The sequence below is a fragment of the Aulonocara sp. 'chitande type north' Nkhata Bay genome, linkage group LG14, assembly GCF_057382095.1.
Source record: "Aulonocara sp. 'chitande type north' Nkhata Bay isolate Kocher_YH1m ecotype deep benthic linkage group LG14, A_spYH_male_GT1.1, whole genome shotgun sequence".
NCBI classification, from domain to species: Eukaryota; Metazoa; Chordata; class Actinopteri; order Cichliformes; family Cichlidae; genus Aulonocara; species Aulonocara sp. 'chitande type north' Nkhata Bay.
In genome coordinates this window covers 22,223,939-22,244,211 of record NC_141357.1, presented here as the reverse complement: position 1 = coordinate 22,244,211, position 20,273 = coordinate 22,223,939, and the positions used below count along the sequence as shown (strand labels likewise).

Below are 20,273 nucleotides of genomic sequence, written 5' to 3'. Positions count from 1 at the left end.
GTATGGAGAAAAAATTAAACAAGCAAAAAAAACAAACAGAGGAGACAGCAAACAACAAAGAGCAACATAATAATAGAGAAAACAAAGCACCATCACAATAAACTAGCTAGTCATAGATATCAATATTTACTAAATAATAAACGATATTGTGCAGCACGCAAGATAGACAGCGCACAGTGTGCTTTGAGGTAGCAGCCAAGAAAGCTTTAGTCCGCGTCTGTGAATACCCATGTGTGCATACCTGTGTGGATCAGCATGCTTGCATTCCAAAGGTTTCTCCATGTAATGATCTGCTAGGGAGTGTGGGGGGGCCACAGCCCCGTCCTCCAGGGTGTGAAGCGGGTATGGAGGAGATCAAAACTCCAGACATCCAGAGGCCCCCAGAACACAGGAGACCATGGAAGACCAACAGAGGGGCAGCCGCGCCACTGTTCCAGTAAGAGCTGAGGAGAGTCCCAGATGAGGGCTCGCCCAGCAGCCACGGAGCAGAAGTCAGGGGGAGTTGCAGTGACGCGCCCGTGAGCTCCGCCGGCCCCCAGCTGCGCCTGAGTGACCGAGCCCCAGGCCGAGAGGCCGGGGGCACCCCACCTCCAAAGGGGCCCGAGCGAGCCCCAGGCCCCAGGCCCCGACAAGCGGCCGCCAAGGAGTGAGCCGGTGTGTACCCGGACGCCCACCCCCAGACACAAAGAACCACCAACACACCGACACCTGAGGGAGTCCGCCACCGGCAGGGGAAGTGGTGGTGGGTGGAGATAGGCCTCCAAACCTTGGAGGGCCTGAGGTGTCCCCAGAGAGGTGGCGTCTGATACCCAACCTGACATATAGACACAGACATACAGGCACACACAGACACAAACATCCATTCCCACCCTCATGCTCTCATATGCACTCACTCCACACTCAACCAACGTGGAGACAGACATAAAGAGACGCTGTACACACAATCACACTCCCCAAGCGTACTCTACAAACCGGGTCTAGGTACCCTTGTCCCTGGAGGGGGGAATTGCACCCAGACCCAGGTGGTGTTACCCTTTTCCCTGCGGTGGGGAGAGGCAGACCACCCTGACTCCGCAGCAGCAGGGAGGCCCCACACCCCAGACCGCAGTCGGACGGCCAACTCCTCCTACTAGCCCTCCCGCTCCAGCAGGCCGCAGAGAATGGGGGTGGGAGAAGACTCCAAACCTCCCTCCACCCGCTCAATCTAGTGTTGATGCATATGTGTTCTAAGGTGCAATTAAAACCCAGGAGGGCATGGAGCTACCTGCCATGGAGCAGCAGGTAAGCGCATAGTCCCTCCTGCTAGCCCTCAATGACTAAGTGTATTTAAAATTGAGAGGTGGGCAACGACGTCAGGGGTGAGGTATACACCCTGATGGTGAATTGGACTCCGTGATTGTGCCCACCCCCAAGATCCTATATGTATGTGTAATGAGAGTGTGAATAATGTGAATGTCTAAGTTGTGGGATAAAATTGAGGCAGAGGCAGCCAGAAGGGGACGGGGGGGGGGGGGGGGGGGGGGGGGGGTAGCCTCCTCTGCACCCTGGTGACATACCCCCACTCCAAGGCCCTGCATGTGTGGGTGGTTGTGGAGGAGCGGGAAGAGGGAGGCAGCTGGAGATGGGGAGGGAAGGAAGGGAGGGGCGGGTAACCCCTCCCTGGGGCCAGCTCCCCCGCTGACCCCAGTAGGCACTCCCACCCTCCGCGACCCGCCAGGGAAGGGGGGCCCAGGCCCATCAGACCGGGGCCCAGTGCAGTAGCGCCCTCCGGCTCCACAGAGCCCTGGACAGTCCACCCAACCCCACCACAGAGAAAACTGCACCCACCCCACCATCCACACATCTTCCAGACTACATAAGACAGTAAACGCCCAGGCTGAGATCTTCCTCCACCTCTCCTGTATCTCCCCCTCCCGCAGAGAGTTCCTGAAGAGAAGAAAGCTCCTGCAAGATGTGACCATCCCCCCCACCAGATGAAGAGCCCCCCAGGCGGTTCGACGCACCGGCGGCACCCTGCTCCAGGGCCGGGCCCCCATGCACCCACCCGCCCACAACCCCGGCAACCCACCAACCAGGACCCAAGCCCCCGAGGCCCGGCCCGGGCCCCAGCCCAGAGACGGAGCGCCCCCAGAACCTCACGCCCATCCCGGACCCACCCAGGGGCAGCCAGGTTGCCAGGTCAGTAACCCACGTCCGTCAGCACAGACCCTCCCCTAGCCCCGCTGCACGCAGCCGCGAGGAAACAGTCACCTGAGAGCCAACAGAGCCCCCAACCGGACGTGACCGCTACCCCGGGTTGAGCCCCCCAAGGAAGATGCCTCCGGGGAACCCCCTGACACCCTAAGCCTGTCCCTACAGGACAAAACCTCATGTCCCAAGATAAATTTAGCTCTAAAGGGGGTTGAATGGTGGTGGAGTATAACTGAATGAGCCTATAAACCAGAACAGCAGGTGGGAATAGAAGAGAAGGTAGAGGACGTCTTTGTTTTCTCATCTTCCTGAATGAGCTTTCTATTACCGTAATCCTTTTGCATAAGCCGGGCAGTTAAATCTTTTCTCTTAAGGAACAGCCCGCTTTAATGATGCAGAAAGATGGAAATACATAATTAGAAAATGTAAGGCTCCCAATCCTTCACGATAAATGTTGTGAAAGATTGGGAGAGGAAATGGGTTCACAGATAATAGTGCCTGTGCACTATTATCACATGCTGCTAAATTTACAATTCATTATTAAGGATTATTGATACATTTGGAATATGCTAAATTAACTCTATGACCAGCTCCATAGAATGAAGCAATGCTGTGCCTCATTCCAGCCTTAACGAAGATAGAGGCACAATGTAATTGAAATGATGTCCTTCTTCTTGTATGCAGAAAACAATAAGACTCTACCAGGTCAAAGTCTTTCTTATTTCATTTTCTCTGCATCTCTGTGTCTTAAACTGTGGCAGGAAAACCAGCTAGGCTGAGGGTAAGGTGTAGGTAAAACGATGATCTTGATTGTTTTGTGGTAGTGGATGCTTACACATAATGAATGCTCAAAGATTTCTAAAGTTATTCAGTCAATTTTCCACACAGTTTCAGGTAATTTTGAACTTTAAATGAGAAACACATCATGTTCTTATGACTATGACTGTTTTCAAACTTTTTATATTATTTCTTATTTTGACAGTCACTTTGTGTCCTCTACTTGAAGTTCATACAAAGACAAGGTGTTTGCTAATGTGTTTGCACACCGTCTTTGATTTCACATCTAATCTCAGAGAAACCAGCTGCCGTGCAGTTCAGTGCCCAACACATTAAAAAACAAATGAATAACTAAAAAATAAGTGCCTGAACAAAGAATAAGCTTTAAAAAAAGAGAGTAGAGCTTTGTGACAAAACGTCGCCTACTAGATGAGTTAGATGAGATTTTCCAGGTGCTGGGCCACCACATGCTGCCGAAACAGCTCCAGGGTCAGTGTGTGTCAAAATGATTGTTCAAATCTTTGGAGCTCTGCAGGAACAATGAATAACATTTTTTGAAAACACATTCCCTCAATTAGTCTTTTTATGGTGGCAGTACAGAGCACTGTCTAGTATGTCTATAACGACAAAATTTTCATAGCTATCACAGCTATTCAATCAATGCCGTACATCATATGGATGGAGGCATCATCAATTTGAAGAGAACACTCCCATCAACCTTGTCTGAGTTGCAGAGTCAAACCATTCCCAAGGCAAAGCAGAGCCACCAGATTACATTACTGTAGGGGGTTCTGATGGGTTATTGATCTTAAAAACTGATTGTAGTACTCAGGTGTGGTTTTGGCTCAGATTTTCGGAGGAGAGGTGGAGCGTGAGATTCAGGCTGAGTGGCAGAGCTGTTGAATATCGTCTAATCAGTGTCTCTTATGCAACAGTGGACTGGGACCTGCAGACGCCTTGGAAGCACTGATGTCTGAGCAACCTGACACACAGGCACACAGGCATAAGAACACCAGTGCAGGAGAGTGAACTCTAAATAAAAGCACAAGCAAGCAGAATGTGAAAGCTTTCTGTGTGTGTGTGTGTGTGTGTGTGTGTGTGTGTGTGTGTGTGTGTGTGTGTGTGTGTGTGTGTGTGTGTGTGTTAATAATGGGCATATCCTTCAACTCAGATTGCAACTGAGCCATTCAACTATATGTGTCAGTGGTGTGCCTTGTTAAAGTGAATGGATCATGAGCCAGTAAGGTTACTGTGATCAGCCATAATAATAAAACCACCTCTTTGACCCGCAGGTCCCCCAGCAGACCACTGCAGTGATGTGTTCAGTCTCATTCACCTTACTTCTGGTGGTTTTAGTGTTTTGACAGACACACTAAACAGATTGGTATAACATGAGTGCACTGGCATGTAAAAATTATCGCAACTTGGCATCAGAGGAGAAAGAAAAAGTTCTTTCACTATTGACCGAAAGCAATGACAGCAGTCTCGGCTGCTAAAAACCAGCTTTGCAGCATTGCAGAGCAAACAAGTTCTACAACTCAGCTCAGCTCCGCCCACAGATCTGGAGTGTAGTTTAGTTTGGATGTCACTCCTCGTAACTTCCACACAGCTAGCTCCACTTATTTTAAAGTGTGTCTGTGTTCTTGGGCTTTTTCTCTCCCTGTGTGAGACACAAGCTCCTGCGGTGCTGCTCATCAGTGTTGATCTGGAAGATAAACCCTGTTGATGTGAAGGATTAGAGACTGAGATTGTTTTGAGGGGTTGTGTGAGAGAGGAGCTTTGCACTCATGGATCGCCTTGACCGAGCTCCTGGGCAGTTCAGGAACTTCCAGAAGGATGATTTTGAGGCTGACTGGATCAAGGTGGCTAAATGCAAATCTGGTGAGGTGTACCAGGTCAAGGTCAAGCTCTGGCGGGAAAACTGTGCATTGAAAACGTTTGACACAACCTTGTGTGGAAAAAACTTTTACAGGTGGGAACTAAGTTATAATTGTTAGAATACTTTGAAGAATATTGGGTCTATAGAAAGGAAAGGCCCACAGCTTATCGTTTAATTAGCATTTGCGATGCCAGGATATCTTATTGTAATATGACAAAGCTTTCAACGAATCCCACCCCACTATATTATAGCACCACGCACTCTCTGAAGGCCTAAATTAACACCATCACAGGCAACAGGGAGCACTTAGACTTGGCAGTAGGAGTGTAACGGCTGTACAGAACAATGCAATGTGAAACACCACGTGGACTTGTTACAACACAGCTATGATTAATCACACACATTTCTGCTCCTCTGAACCAGACATGACAACTGATTGGTGAATATGTATTAGTTAAACATTAACCAACTACAGAATTAACATGGCTTAAGCCAAGAGATTCATCACTACCTATTCTAAAAAAGGTAAACAGTATATTGTCCAAGGCAAATATCAGTGAACTGGAACAAATTCAACATTTGGTAATGCTTATTGGACTCGGACTTCATCTTGAATTGTACAAAAACTATTGGATTCATTGTATCCATCGCTCTCACCACATCTACTTTTGATGTTTTTCACAGAAAACATTTCCAGTGGTCAAAGTTCAAAATTCGAATAAAATCACAGCCTTTTTTTTCTATTCCAGGAAAATAATAGAGGAGGTGTCCAGCATAGCCAAATTGAAATTCAAGTACATAATTCCCATATATGGCATGTGCAGTGAAGTGACTGCACTTGTGATGGAGTACATGAGTAATGGGTCCCTGAACAATCTTCTAGCCAGTCACAGTTTGATGTGGCCGAAGAAGTTTCAGATGATTCATGAGACCTCCTTGGGCATGAATTTCCTTCACAGCATGAAACCTCCACTACTCCATCTTAACCTGAAGACTTCCAATATCCTTGTGGACGATCATCTCCACATCAAGGTCAGTAAACTTCTGGAAACTTAAAATGAACTCCTGGCTTATTCTGAGCTCTGCAGAGCGCTCTATTTTAATTCGATAACATTGTCTTATTCTTGTTTTGTGTGTGTGCGTGTGTGTGTGTGTGTATGTGTGGTTTTTTTCACTAAGATTTCAGATTTTGGTTTAATCCACTGGGAGGAGGGCATGAACAAGACCTTGTTCATGGAGTGTCTGGCTGCTAGAGGGAACATAAGTTACATTCCTCCAGAGACCTTCACTCACTCCCCCGATCCTCCAGGAACTACCTTTGATGTTTACAGGTGACTTGCCAAGGGTGTTTTTGAAATTGCACCATCAGAATCACAGCTTTTTTTCTGATTCAGCGCACAGTTCACACTTCACACAGTGTAACCTTGCTGTACAATATATATACTTTAATCTTTCAGAAGTCAGAGGGACATATTAGATGTATATCACTCACTCGTTTTTGCACTTTTATTTATTTATTTTTCATTGCTGAAAAGCTTTTCATTGAACAAAAAAGAGCTTTCAATGCCTTTTATGTGTGAGGAGGACATCCACAAAGTTCAATGAATACACAGTATGCCAGAATGAGAACGCCAGGACTGAAGTGCTTCCTTCTGCTTTGATTTGCAGCTTTGGAATTGTGATGTGGGAAATTCTGACACAACAGAAACCATATGCAGGTAGGAAATTATTCATTTGAAATGAATCCCATCTTCATTCCATGATTAATAGGCGTTTCTTTAGAAAGGAATTATGTAACACTGCATAAACATGAAGGGATTTCATTTCAGTGTTTTTAGAAATAGTTCTTAAATGATGTGAATAACATTGTGAAACATATGAAACAAAACTCGCAGAAGCTTTAAAACATGTCATCAAAATGAGCTTTGGGGTAAACTGGCTTAATTAGTACTCATGATTCCATTATTAGACATTTCCTTCTGAGAAAACAATTGTCTGTGAAGATTTTGAAGTGGCAAGTCAGACGAGTTAGAAAAGCCAGATGTCTTCCTACAGAATTAGATCAACTTTATACTGCTTTCAAAGTAAAGTCAAAGCCAAGAGGTTGTTATCTTAACTTGGCATATCGACAGTAACTGTCTGTAAGCTTAGTATGGTAATGACGCACAAACCCACAAACATGTTAAAAGCACAATGATTCATTTGGTATGTCTAGACCAATACCACATTGATAATAAGCCACTAAGGATTCATAACCACAATGTTTTAGAGAAAAATAATCGGATTTTGAGGTTAAAAGTGTGGCTATTTTTATGTGAGAACTTAAACATTAGAGGGATAATCAGAGGAATCATTTGTAGAAGAAGAAAATTACACTCTCCCAAATGAATACTTTGGCTCAGTGCCCTACACACACTTTGAAAAAAGCCATCAAACAAGTAGGTTCACTTTGCTCCATTCACTGCTTACTGCATGTGCTCATCTACATCTAAATCTGGATGCAGGTTGCAGTGTGACCACAGTGCTCTTACAGGTGTCGCAGGGGAAGAGGCCCTGTGTGACTATGATACCCGATCAGAGGCCTCCTGAGTGTGAACAGATGATCAGCATCATGAAGCAGTGCTGGGACGATGATCACAGGAAGAGGCCACCGTTTTCAGGTGCGGCAAAAGGATGCTTTTGGGCTTTTTCTTATGAATTTAAATGTTTTAAATGTAAAACTTGTTGGAGAGGGCAGTCCAGGTTACTAGCCAGACGTGGAACAAGATTTAGAGATATCCTGCACTACGTGCAGTTTTGCATTCGAGCATCTAGAGCAGAGCCACAGCAATCGGATTTTAATAAGATTACTAGTGCACATCAGTTTCATCAGACCAGTGTTTGAACTCAGAAAAATAAATGCATAAACAACAAATAGTCAAGTTGTTCCTTTCAGCTTTGCAAGTAATTTTAAAGTCAAAAGTCAATGATGTGCTCCCAGGGAACACATTATAATGCTTCAGTGAAATACATACATTCAAATGAGGTTTTCATCATTTACATAATAAGAAGCAGGGTCACCATTGTTTAAAGAAACACTCATGACTTGAGAAGTCATGCTGATGAATACAAATCACCTCCATGTTTATTCATAAACTGCACCTTGTCCAATTTGTCGTGTTCGCAAATCTCTCCACAATTAGTACCGTATCTATGAAATAATTCTCCTGCGATTCCTGGATGACCATTCATGCTGTAGAGGGGCAGTCCTCACTGGGTTTTGGTGACTACATTAACTTGAACAGGCCAATTCAAAGATTTTCTTTCTGCTGTTTGTGTGCAGACTTTGTGAAGCAAACGGAGGCTTTGAGCGAAGTCTTTAAGGTCCCGGGACCAATTCACAGTGGCAAAAATGGAGATGCGGATCAGAAAGCAAATTATCCCTGGCTGTTCTCATCAGTGAAAAAGGTTTGTTTGACTCCACTCTTTAGACTCCACTCTAGTTGCTCTGTTGTATGCACTGTATCTACTCCAGCTTTGAGGGCAGATTAGTGGTATTATAGTAAGTTTGACTATAATGTTCACTAGCGTTCGCTAATTAGCACAATGTACATCTGGGGCCGATTAGAATGTCAATTGTGTTACACCAAATGAAAAGTCAGGGGAGTCAAGGGAGCCAGTTTTAGTAGGATTTACCCTCAAAGCCAGTTGCTTTCAAGTGTTTTCTGCCACCCCCGGCTCCTTCAAAAGCAAAACAACAACAACAACAACAACAAAATCGATCATAAGATTAACCAACAGAGTTAGTGGAGAACGCATCCAGCAGCCACCTCAACTGTGGTTAAAAATCCTACAAACTAATTTGGGTCATTAAAAAACAACAACTGCCAAAATGAAAACCACCATTCTCTAAACTGACACGTTACTAACACTTGAAAGGGCTATCTTTGATGACCTCTAACCCACTCACCCACCTGCCCCCATGACCCTAAACTGGATAAGAGGTTAAAATGGCTGGAAAAAATATGGACGCTTCATGGCAGTCAGTCTAGTATCCTACAGATTATTTCAAAAGGATAAAAGTCATGGTAGTACTGAATGGAAATTTAAAACGATTTTTCTAGCTTAGGGTAGGTCTCAGTCCCTTCTTTGAAGTTCTGTGTAAATAAGATTAATAATGTGGTCAGTTTTTATTACTCTGTTTAACTCTGGAGCTCACGCGATAACTAATTATTGTGCTTGTAAGCCACTTGTGATGACTGATATCACAACCATTAACCTTTGTTTTCTTTTCTTTTCTTTTGTTTCCATTTTAGATCACTAATACCGAGATGTCAGTCTCTCCTTCAGGTAAACCAGCTCTCAGAGCATGGTGGAAATGTTCAGTTCAATATAATTTTTGCAGGGCTGACACTTCAAAAGTGATGCTTACAGTGCCGTCACATAAAAAAAAATCCATCACCTTTCACACTGACAAATAGAGTCAATACAATCAATAGAGTGGAGGAGCTGTTGTTCAGGGGAGGAGACAGTAATGCGTTGTTGATGCTTTTGACCCAGTGTTGCGAACAACATTAAAATAATAGGTCAGGATGCTTTTCACTTTTACAGTCTGTTATAATTAGATTATCAGACTACGACGACCTGGATGACTGACAACCTACCCAGAAAATACATTACTTCATGCAAAAAGATTGAAGAGTTTCTGCAATTCTAACAAGCGTGAAAATCAACCATCACTATTCTTCAACACAGCCTGAACTCTCATAGACAGCTTTCTTGTAATTTATTTAATAGTTCTTGAGGCTTCCTGTTGGTCATTCAGAGCTCTTCTTTGGATGTTGGCTGCCTTTTCTCTTTTCTCTATCAAAATGATCCCACACTGCTGCAGTAATGTTGAAGTCCGGGCTCTGAGGAGGCCAATCCATCACTGATTGTGTTCCATTGTGTGCTTTTCAGTCCAGGTATTTTTTAAAAAACACACTGGCATTTTTTTTAGCACCATAGTCACGCTCATAAAAGCTGGCAATTAGATTATTTTCAGACTACTTCATGGGGGGTTAAAGTCATGGTGGCTCATGGTGGATCTGATGCTACTTTTCTGCATTCATAATTTAATCAGTTTCAAAAAGGTCCCCAACACCACTTACTGAAATCCAGGCAGAAACCGTGTTTTACACATGGCTGTAGATACTCACTTCCCCACAGTGGATCATTTCATGTCCTTCTTTCATCAGTCTAACCCTTTGCATGTCTGCCTTCACAATACCCATGAATCTTCTCCGTGTTGTGTCTTTTTTTCCTGAGCAGCCACTTCACCTTTAACAGCCTTCCTCCAGAATATCCACTTTATAACTTTTGGGACATTTGCATCTTTGCACATGGCCAAAAAAAGGCTCAACACATGTATTCACACATGTATTCTATCTTGCTTTTACTGACTTTCAAGCTATACTTCCACCTCCCCATGTTCTCTTCCATCTGCTCCTTACACTCAATGCACACTTGCTTCTTGGTAAAAAAATACTATTTAACGCATGTTAAAATGTGTTCTCTTGCTTTTGCAATGACAGGCTTAGAACTTAAAGTGCTTAAAGATACAGTGTAGACACAACACTGGTTCATCCCTTGAGTTAGGTTTCTTTAATATCCTTGAGTGATTCATAGGTCAGTGTTAAAATGGTCAGGTACATGGACTGGACTGAAATTAGGTGAAAAAGCAGCCAATGTCCAAAGAAAAACTATAAAAGACCTTCAGAAAGCCACTTTAAAAAATGACTTTTGCACAGCACTGCATCTTCAACACTAGTACTCAAAAGCTCTACATCCCTTTAAAAGTTGGCTTACAAAAGGTTCAAATAGAGACATTAACATTAGACTAAGCTGTATAATGCAAATTTCTTTTTATTTAACAGATGGCCAGTATGACAAGGAGGCCATTCTCTCTATGCTATCAAAAAAAGACTTTGGCAGTTTCAGGAAGTCTGTGAGAAGGGAACACGTATCCTCACAGTTTTCCGGCAAAAAGACACTCCTTCACTGCACAGTAGCTAGCGGTGATTCAGAGAGTGTCGAGCACATCCTGAATCTGGGTGCCGAAGTCAACTGTACGACTGCCAAAGGTTACACTCCTCTTCTTATTGCTGTTCTGCAGAGGTATGTATAAGCCTATGTATGTTGTCTTAGATCAGTTGCAAGCAACTAAGGGACAATGCTGTGCTAACAACTGCCTATTTTGATCCTTGGTTTACCAGATTTCCTGCTCTTCTCTTCAAAGTTTAAGAGAAGCACTGAAAATGAGGGAAATACAGTTTTTGCTTTCTTACTAAGAACTAAAGGAAAAGATTGATTCAGTATCGCTGTCATTGTCTTTTTATTATACCGTATCTATAAAACTCTTACAAATATTGAGAAATGTTATAATAATCTTGATGTTAAAATTATTTATGGCATCCCATTTGTGCAAAAATATTTATGCATTGATTGGTAGAAAGGCATAAATATCCAGTAAACATGTATTTCCTGAAACTGTATTTATCCACGTATGCAACAAAGTGTTCACACGCACAGAGATCAAAAAATCATCTAAGTGATTAAGTGTGCTTGAACTATTGCCCAAACATCCCTGAAAACTGCAGCATTGTCTCTACTCTAGTTGCTTGATTGCAAAACTACATGCACTTCATGATATCTCTGACTCTTGTTCCACATCTGGTAGGCATGGGTCACTGCAAAAGTATAATGTAGTGATTTGTCCACGTTTCCCCACTATTTATGTTTTTTAAGCAAAGTCAAGCTTGTCTTGATCCTGATGAGGTGGCATTATGTAGTTTTCTGAAGTGTAGGACTGTTTTATTTTTAAGTTGTAATGTACTCTATCAATGAAACTTATTTTCAACAGGCTATATGACATCATCTCTTTGTTGCTGGAACATGGCGCAGATGGGAGCCTGGGAGATGAGGATGATTGGACACCACTCCATTTTGCAGCTCAAAATGGCGATGACAGGACTGTTCGACTCCTGCTGGACAAAGGTGCTGTCATCAATGCCCAGGAAAAAACCGGCTGGATGCCCTTCCACCTGGCCTGCCAAAATGGACATGAAACTGTGGTGCGCCTGCTGCTTTTGCGACAATCGCAGGAAGCTGTCGTAGAACAGGAGAAGGCAAACGGGAGGACACCGCTCCACTTGGCCTCCATCTACGGGCATCTCAGTATCGTGAAACTCCTCCTAACTCATGGAGCAGATCCCAATGCGACAGACAAATGTCTGTGCACTGCTCTTCACCTATCAGCCGAGGAAGGCCATAACAGAGTAGTCAGACAGTTGATACAGAGTGGAGCGACTGTTGACATTGCAGACAGCAAAGGGAATACTCCACTTCACCTGGCTGCTCTGAAGGGTCATACAGGCATATGTAGGCAGCTGTTGTCAAACGGAGCCAACCCAGATGCCACTACTATCCAGGGATGGACCCCCATGCACCTGGCTGCCCTAAAGGGACATGAAGCAACACTGGTCCAACTGGAGAGTCAGGGTGGTTGTGTAAATGCAAGAGGTGAGAACGGATGGACTCCACTACACCTGGCCTGTCACCAGAGTAAGCCAGATTTGGTAGCAAAACTCTTGTCAGCCAAGGCCGACCCACATGTCACAGAGGAGAGTAAAGGATGGACACCACTACATGTGGCCTGTAAAAGTGTGAGTTTTCCAAGTGTCCTCCACTTGATATTCCATGGCGCAAATGTCAATGCTTTAAATTATGGAAATGCCACACCTTTACACCTGGCTGCCCAGCACGGCTGTGTACCCATTGTAAAAGCTTTACTGATGAATGGAGCAGACGGGACACTGCTGGATTCTTCTGGATCCACAGCTTTAAATGTAGCTCAGCAGAGTGAAAAGTTGGAAATAGTGGAATTACTAGAAAATGGATGTTAACTATCATGAGGATGACAATATAATGGAGAAGTTGCACTATAGAGGAGGGCTTATCAGGCAACTTAAAGCACGATATTGATGATTTTTTCACAGAAAAAAGACCAGTTTTGCAACGCATAAGAAAACCATATCAATTTCACAAACCCATCTATATTTTGAATGTTGTCAGACCATTGCACAATTGAAAGCAGAAATCCATTGCTGTCCTTGCTTAAAAAAACAGCGTCCGATTTTTACAGTAATTATTTCCCGTAAATTCCACAGACGTGCCACACGATCAGGCATTTGTATTGAAAATAATTACTTTAAACTCTGTGAATGCTTGACAGGGTCATTATTGTGATAAACTGTAGTGAGCCACCCACATGGGGGTCACAATCGGGTGAAGTATACTATTATGACAAAGTATATTGATTCTTCTTATTGAATCCCTGTGCTTGTTTGCTTCTTTATGTGTGCTTTCCTGTCGACTGGAAGATAGAAATGATATAGTAAAAAGTGTTGCTGTTACTAAGGCATTCTTTTGGTTAAACCTGTCAGACTGCAGGTATTATTTGTCCAATCTGGTTAACCTTCCTGCCTTCTTGGGACCTTTTTGTGCCACTGCTATGTGTTAAATGGCTGCCATTTCCACTGTGTTCAGTGGAATATAACCAAACTTGCCACAGGATAGTTTTTACCTGTCAATGTTAATATTCCAGTGTGAATTCCTTAAATCAGCCTAAAATGGCTGAGCAGCAGAAATCCCCACACCCATCACCCTGGGGACCATTTTCTGCCCATTGACTTCCATTATAAACGCTATTTTTCAACCCCAAATTATCATCATATGATTTTATTTTTTCTTCTTTTCTTGGATGTCAATGAAGACTCAGGGCCTTGAAGTTTTAATTTTTAAATTGCAAAAAAAAATGCAAGAAAAATAATGGCAGGTCAAAATGTATGTTGGTGCCAATCTTTGGTCCATCTAAAGGCCTACTTATAATGACAATCACATATTACTTCAACTGGTTTTTTGTGGAAATATTTAGTTTCGTTTTTTGGTTTTTGGGGCTTATAACACAGGGCGCTCATGTAATAACACTGGGATTTGAAGGGTTAAAACAACGAAAATATAATTAAAACTTTACATGAATATTTCAGGGAGAAGTAGTTTTACAAGGTTGGCTAATTTAAAGTGGAATAAAATATGGATATATGGTCTTTTTATGGCGTGGCTGAGAATGGTCCCTAGGGTGATGGGTGTGAGTTTTTTAAAGGATGGCAGGAGGGTTAAATGACATATATCAGAATCGACATAGCCATTTTTAACAGCTCCATGTGAGAATTTGTGATTAAAAATCCATGTATGCTTCATGACCAGCCACGATAATTCCTTACAGACTGAAGGAGTCACTTCCCAGCATGTGACACACTCATTTACCACAGTGACACCTTATTAAATTGAAATGAAATGCATGGTTTCGGGAGCTGTATTGACCTACACATTCACAGGGTTTTTCCTGGAACCACAGTGACTGACTTAGATGTAGTGCTACGAGCTGAGCTGAATCAAATGACTGTAAATGAACAGAGCAGAGGTATATTTAACCTGAGCTTGGATTTTTCTTTAAAACATGTTGCTAAGTGAATGTCTGCTGTATCATTTTTAAATTGCTATTTTATTCTGAGTTTATTTTCCCCCTTCACAGCATCTCTGACCCTGAGCAAATTAAGTGCTGTCTGTTTACTTGTGTGGATTTTCCTTCTGTGTTGATTTTGATTACATCGTGACAGCATGAAACCATCAGTCCTCTTCTCCTGCTCATTAAAAGAACTGGGTAAACCATTTCTTTCTTTGTGTCTTGTCATTTGTCTTTTTACCTGACCAATATACTATTAGAAACAATAGATTATGTAAATGATGGACAAATTTTTCAAGTCTAAAAACCTGGATCCACTGTAGAGGTGCCTCCAGAAGTGCATTCTTTCCATTGGCCAGCAGGGACACGACACTCTTGGTTGTGAAAACAACTCCTCCCCTTGCTCATCATGTTCAAGATGGTAAAGGCGAAGGCAAACAGCTTAGTGTTTCACAACGAGACGTCCTTAACTAATGCGTGACATCATGGTCGCTATATCCATCTTTTAATTACAGTCTGTGCTTTGAACCACTTGACTAAAATACTAGAGTCTCAATACAAACTATAACCTATAGAAAACAGTCAAATCCTTTACTTTAAAAACATAAGATTTTTGTTTAATTTACACCTGCAAACAACTTCTAATGATTTTAACAGATTTTTCCTCCTTCCTATATCCAAATTTATAATGTCATGTAGTTTTATATCAGAAACCCAACAAGGTAAAGTATATTGTTGACCCTATTTTCATTGAACAGAGTTTGAAAAACAGGCATTGTGTTATGGAAAGAATCTCTGTTGCAGAGTTCTGTTTATTTCAGGTCGGGTTGGATGTGAAGCAGATTATAGTTGAAAGTGTCCTTTAACTGCAGCAATTCACATTTGTGTGGTTGTTATCCACTGTCAACAGTCAGATGACAATTTAACAGATGTGAATGACACTTATCCGTGGAAACCAGAGCTGTGTCATTGTGTAAACTGTCTAACAGCATTTCTGTCCTACTAGTATTCAAATCAAACAATTCATTTAAAAAAACATGAAACAAACTATACAGGTCTTCTGATGCTACTTCCTAAAAACCTCTTGCTTTTCTTTAATCAAGCCCACCTAAATCGATGATTCTGCCTCAACCTTTTTACACGTACAGTGACACTTTGGAAACCTTCTATCTTGGTCACTAATTGGGTTTGAAGGCACCTAAACAAATTTTATTTTCTAATAGGGAGACCAGCAGGAAGAAGATAATGCCGTGTAAGTTGCCACTAACGCAGACACCAACAGCATCAGAGAGAAAGAAGAAAATTGCATTGTTGTGGTCTTTAGCTTCACACTGCGGCATGCTATAGTTCATCCACTTTTTTTCTTAGTGAATGTATTCATTTAACATATATTATTCACAGAGAATTGAACAATAGCTTAATTAAACATTCTCTGATGTTCTTCCCCTCTGTGCTCTGATGTCTTGTGTGATGCAGTTATACAACTTTGTGGAGTTTTAATCGAAATTAAACTCAGACTTCACGGCCTAATTGCTTTGAAGTGACGCTAGACAACAGTTCACGGTGATGTATTCACACCAAAACAAAGGCTCTACTGGCTTTGTGTAACTCTTTGCAATATTGCATACTAGTGCTTTCAAAAGCTTATCAAATAGTATCATGTGGATATGAGTCTGCTGATACGTTTTTAAATCTCATTGTCTTATGCTGTCTTAACCCCTCATGCACTGTTCAGAATATTTAGCCAACTTTTAAAGCATAAATGATGCCAAGAAGGACTCTTTGACATTCACAACTCTTATTTTAATGATAGGAATTAATCTGGCCATTTACTTGGTATATTTAGCTTCTCAGAAGAGAGCCATTATGCTCTCTGCAGAGAACCCTCTTTAGCAGGGTTAAACTCACCTTTGAGCTGAGCCCCGTGGTGTTAAGCAGCTGCAATCATGACTGATGCAGCTGTGTCTTTTGACCCAGGTGTGCAGCCTCAGCAGGGGCAAGCAGGCATCTTTGGTGCTTGCTACAATAATTGAGTGAGTGATCTGTCATGCCTCATGGGAGATGATTTTTTTTTCAGAGTGATGACATAGAAAACATTTTTTTGGCACTGTGATCTCTCTGTGACCTCTCGCTCTGCGAGAAGACCCCACCTCGGCCTGTCTAAATACCGAGCATTAGTGCTTGCTGTTTTTCACTTGAGTGAACCATCCTTCACATTATCAATTGAAGCATTTCAGTCATACCTGTGACTGCATTAAAAGTGACTTTTACATTGAAACACTGAGAAATTAATCAACATGCCCAATTATGATTCCTTGAAGATTTTAAAATGGAAATGTGTATTCATATTTTTTGTAATATAATCCAAAAACTACTGAATTATTACCTCATTGTTCTAGTTTATTCCTATTATGCTTTTATGCTTCATTTCCCTAGTGTTGCGATTTGTTATTAATGAGTTATTAATTAAGCTCACTGCTTTCTAGCAATGAAACTACACTTTCCAACACACACTCATGCTTCATAATTCAGTACATCAAATTTTGGGAAAGTTTCACTCCCTTGAGGCTGTAGCAGCATCTCCCTCAAACGTAAAGTTAATACATCTCTAGTAATAGATTTGACCTGTGTTTCCTATTTTATTCTTCAAACTTATTTGTAGTTCAAAGAGTGTTAAATGATTTCATTATTGAAAGTTTAATATTTTTCGAGACTATATATTGAAAAAAAGAGAACTAACAGTCATAAGGCTGAGCAGTGATTTGAGTGTTTTAGTGCTGCTGAAGAGCATCATTTGCACATTAGTGCAGAGTAATTAGCCATTGTTTGGCTTTCTAATAATGTTTTTTTTCAGCAGGCTATGTAAAATATCTTAATCAATGCTTTTAGCCTAGCATTGCCCCTCTCCAACTTACACAATGCATGTCTTGTTTTTATTCTTTCTTAGAGATTGCTGAATTGGCTTTTAATGGATAGATTAAAAGAAATATAGCATCTAAATATATAGTTTTGTCCTTGGGGGTTTACATTAGGGGTTACAAACAAAGACAATACACTTTGTTTTTCTTGTACATATATTAATATGCTATTCTTTAATTGTTCTTACCCCAGCCTTGTCTAAATTGGCTCAATGAAAATTATCTCAATAAAACATTTAAATGTAATTGTCAAAACAGTCTGGGAAACAAAATGGTTTTAACAAGCAGCAAAGAACATTGTGTATCATCAGGATTTCAATATAACCTGAGAGTAATTGGTAGGTTTTTCATTCTCCAGACTTTAATGGAATGATGGGAAGGACAATGAGTTTGATTATATGAGATTCACTTCAAGGGACAACGACAACTAGAGAAAACAAAAGTTCATATTCCTGGGATGTTGGATTTTCTGTCAAAATAAGCAATTTATGGGAAATATAAATGTTTTTTAACAACAACAACAATAATAATGATAAGAATGTATTTACATTAGGTCTACATTAGATCTCTAATTTCTATTGCACATGACCTTTATCAAGTAATTGAAACCAATCAGGAATATACATGTGAAGAAACTCTCCTGCATTCAGATGTCCTAATATAGAGAAGGCAAAGGAACAAAAAATAAATGCTCATTAGAGTTTCCCTGTTGTTTAAGAATAAATTAATGGATATCTTCAGAATAGACATATAAAGTAGAAAATGTCTTAATTTTGAGTGTGTATGTATTGTATTGAAAAGCTGACATATTTTATAGTCCATGATGTAGTTTAGTCTTTTAAGAGCATTTCTAGCATATTTTGTGTAAGAAACTGGGGGATTACATGTGTTAGTATCCATGTGTTGTTTATGACATGAAAAACAACCGTGCTGATTTTGATGTTCTAGATAACAAAGCGCAGTGTGCCAGACATACATAATCAAAGCAACAATGATAGAAGTAATACCTGGCAAGGTCATGGGTTGATAGTCAGGTAAACATTTCAGCTGGGAATGATTTATGTTGGAACATAAGCTGAAGTTAGACTGTTCAGTCATTTTGTTAAAGTCAACACCTGAGTCCAGTGGGCTTGACAGAAAGGTCTTATTGACATTGTGCAAAACATTTTTCTCTTCAAGGCACTGAACGACTTGGGGACAGCAAACACTTACAAGGTATCAAAAAGTATAGCAAATATTGAATTTTTTTGCACTGCAGAATAATAACACAAATACATATTTCCTATGTTAAGCAACCCTCAGAGGTCCTTAGGGACATTTATTGTTTTTTGCATTTTTAATTTTAAACCATTTTCACTGTGTTGAGTGGAATATAGCCAAATTTGTCAAAGAATTTTCTTTTTAATTATATTTTATAATTGTGGTGTAAATTCATTGAATTAGCCTAAAATGGCTAAGCTACAGAAATGCATCCACCTTAGTCCCTTTGGACAAAAATGTCCACATTGAAACCCATTATAAACGCTATTTTTCACGCCAGAAAAATTACGGTCAAAGGGATCGTCAGGTTTCCAGCTTAGGTTTCGTTTTGGACTACAGGCCTTAGAGTTGTAATTTTTTTATTTGTCCACCGGGTGGCGCCCTTGCTTCACATTTGACCTCTGCTGGAAAACAGCGGGCTGCTTGGACAGACCTGCCGGAAATGAAGCCTCATCTCCGGCGTGCAGCAGCGGCTTCGCCCGCTGATCGGGCGGGACCATTTTTTGGTCCCTAGGACCATGAGAGGGTGCATTTTTTTTTTTAGTCAACAGGAAATGACGTATTTGTTGTCACGTGGTATCGCACGTGTCTGCTGGAGAAAGGAGTCCCACGCAACATGCCCCGGTTCTTCGTCGCGACTTACCCCGGGAAGAAGCACTATTTTCGGCCTAGAAGAGCAGCATTGACCGCCTGGAGACCGTTTTGGGCTCCGGAAAAAAAAATTAAAAGTAGATCGAAATTAATTTTGGTGCCAATCTTTGGACCATCTAAAGGCCTAATTATAATAACAATCAAATATTACTTCAAATGTTTTTTTGGGAAAATATTTAGTTTTTTAGTTTTTTTTTTTTAGTTTTTTTGTAATTTAAAGGGTTAAAACAACGAAAATATAATTAAAACTTTATATGAATATTTCAGGGAGAAGTAGTTTTAAAAGACTGACCAATTTAAAGTGAAAAAAAAATTAATATTTAATATTTTTATTGCACTTTTTGGGGAATTGTCCTTAGGCATGCATTTTTTAATGTGCTCCTGCAAAAAAAATAATGGCAGGTCAAAATGAATTTTGGTGCCAATCTTTGACCCATCTAAAGGCCTAATTATAATAACAATCAAATATTACTTCAAATGTTTTTTTTGGAAAATATTTAGTTTTTTTGTTTTTTGGGGCTAAAAAAACAGGGCGCTCATGTAATACAACTGGGATTTAAAGGGTTAAAACAACGAAAATATAATTAAAACTTTATATGAATATTTCAGGGAGAAGTAGTTTTAAAAGACTGACCAATTTAAAGTGGAAAAAAATATTAATACATAATATTTTTATTGCACTTTTTGGGGAATGGACATTTATGTCCATTAGGGACCAAGGTGGATGCATTTTTTAAGGATCTCCAAGGAAGCAAACACACTGGACAATAATAATGTCCAAGCATTTCTCTCCTTGGACAAGCTGCCAGTAGCACAAAGCCTACGTTATGTAAAACATCACTCAGATACAGCGTGTTTCTGTTTTATTTCCTCCCACCTTCACCTCTTTACTTCTTGTTTAGATTGTATTCAATCTCTGCAGATGAATAAGATGAATAACAACTGTTCTTATACCGACAGCCAATATTGTGACTGCTCACTTCCTGTCAGTCTCAACAGGCTGTTTGGTAATCTCATGCCTTTTTGAGTACAAGTCATGCATGGCATGCAGGAT

The 20,273-nt window shown here is 41.0% G+C and overlaps 1 protein-coding gene across 1 annotated transcript; it reads left to right on the top strand.

Moving 5' to 3' along the window:
- The first annotated feature begins 4,657 nt into the window (after positions 1 to 4,657).
- On the top strand, positions 4,658 to 14,566 carry ankk1 (ankyrin repeat and kinase domain containing 1). Its single transcript, XM_086262821.1, has 9 exons — positions 4,658 to 4,939; positions 5,596 to 5,878; positions 6,026 to 6,177; positions 6,515 to 6,564; positions 7,351 to 7,506; positions 8,169 to 8,293; positions 9,142 to 9,175; positions 10,741 to 10,981; positions 11,727 to 14,566. The coding sequence occupies exons 1-9, from the start codon at positions 4,755 to 4,757 to the stop codon at positions 12,766 to 12,768; spliced, it is 2,268 nt and encodes a 755-aa protein (XP_086118947.1). The 5' UTR covers positions 4,658 to 4,754; the 3' UTR covers positions 12,769 to 14,566.
- Positions 14,567 to 20,273: the final 5,707 nt, after the last annotated feature.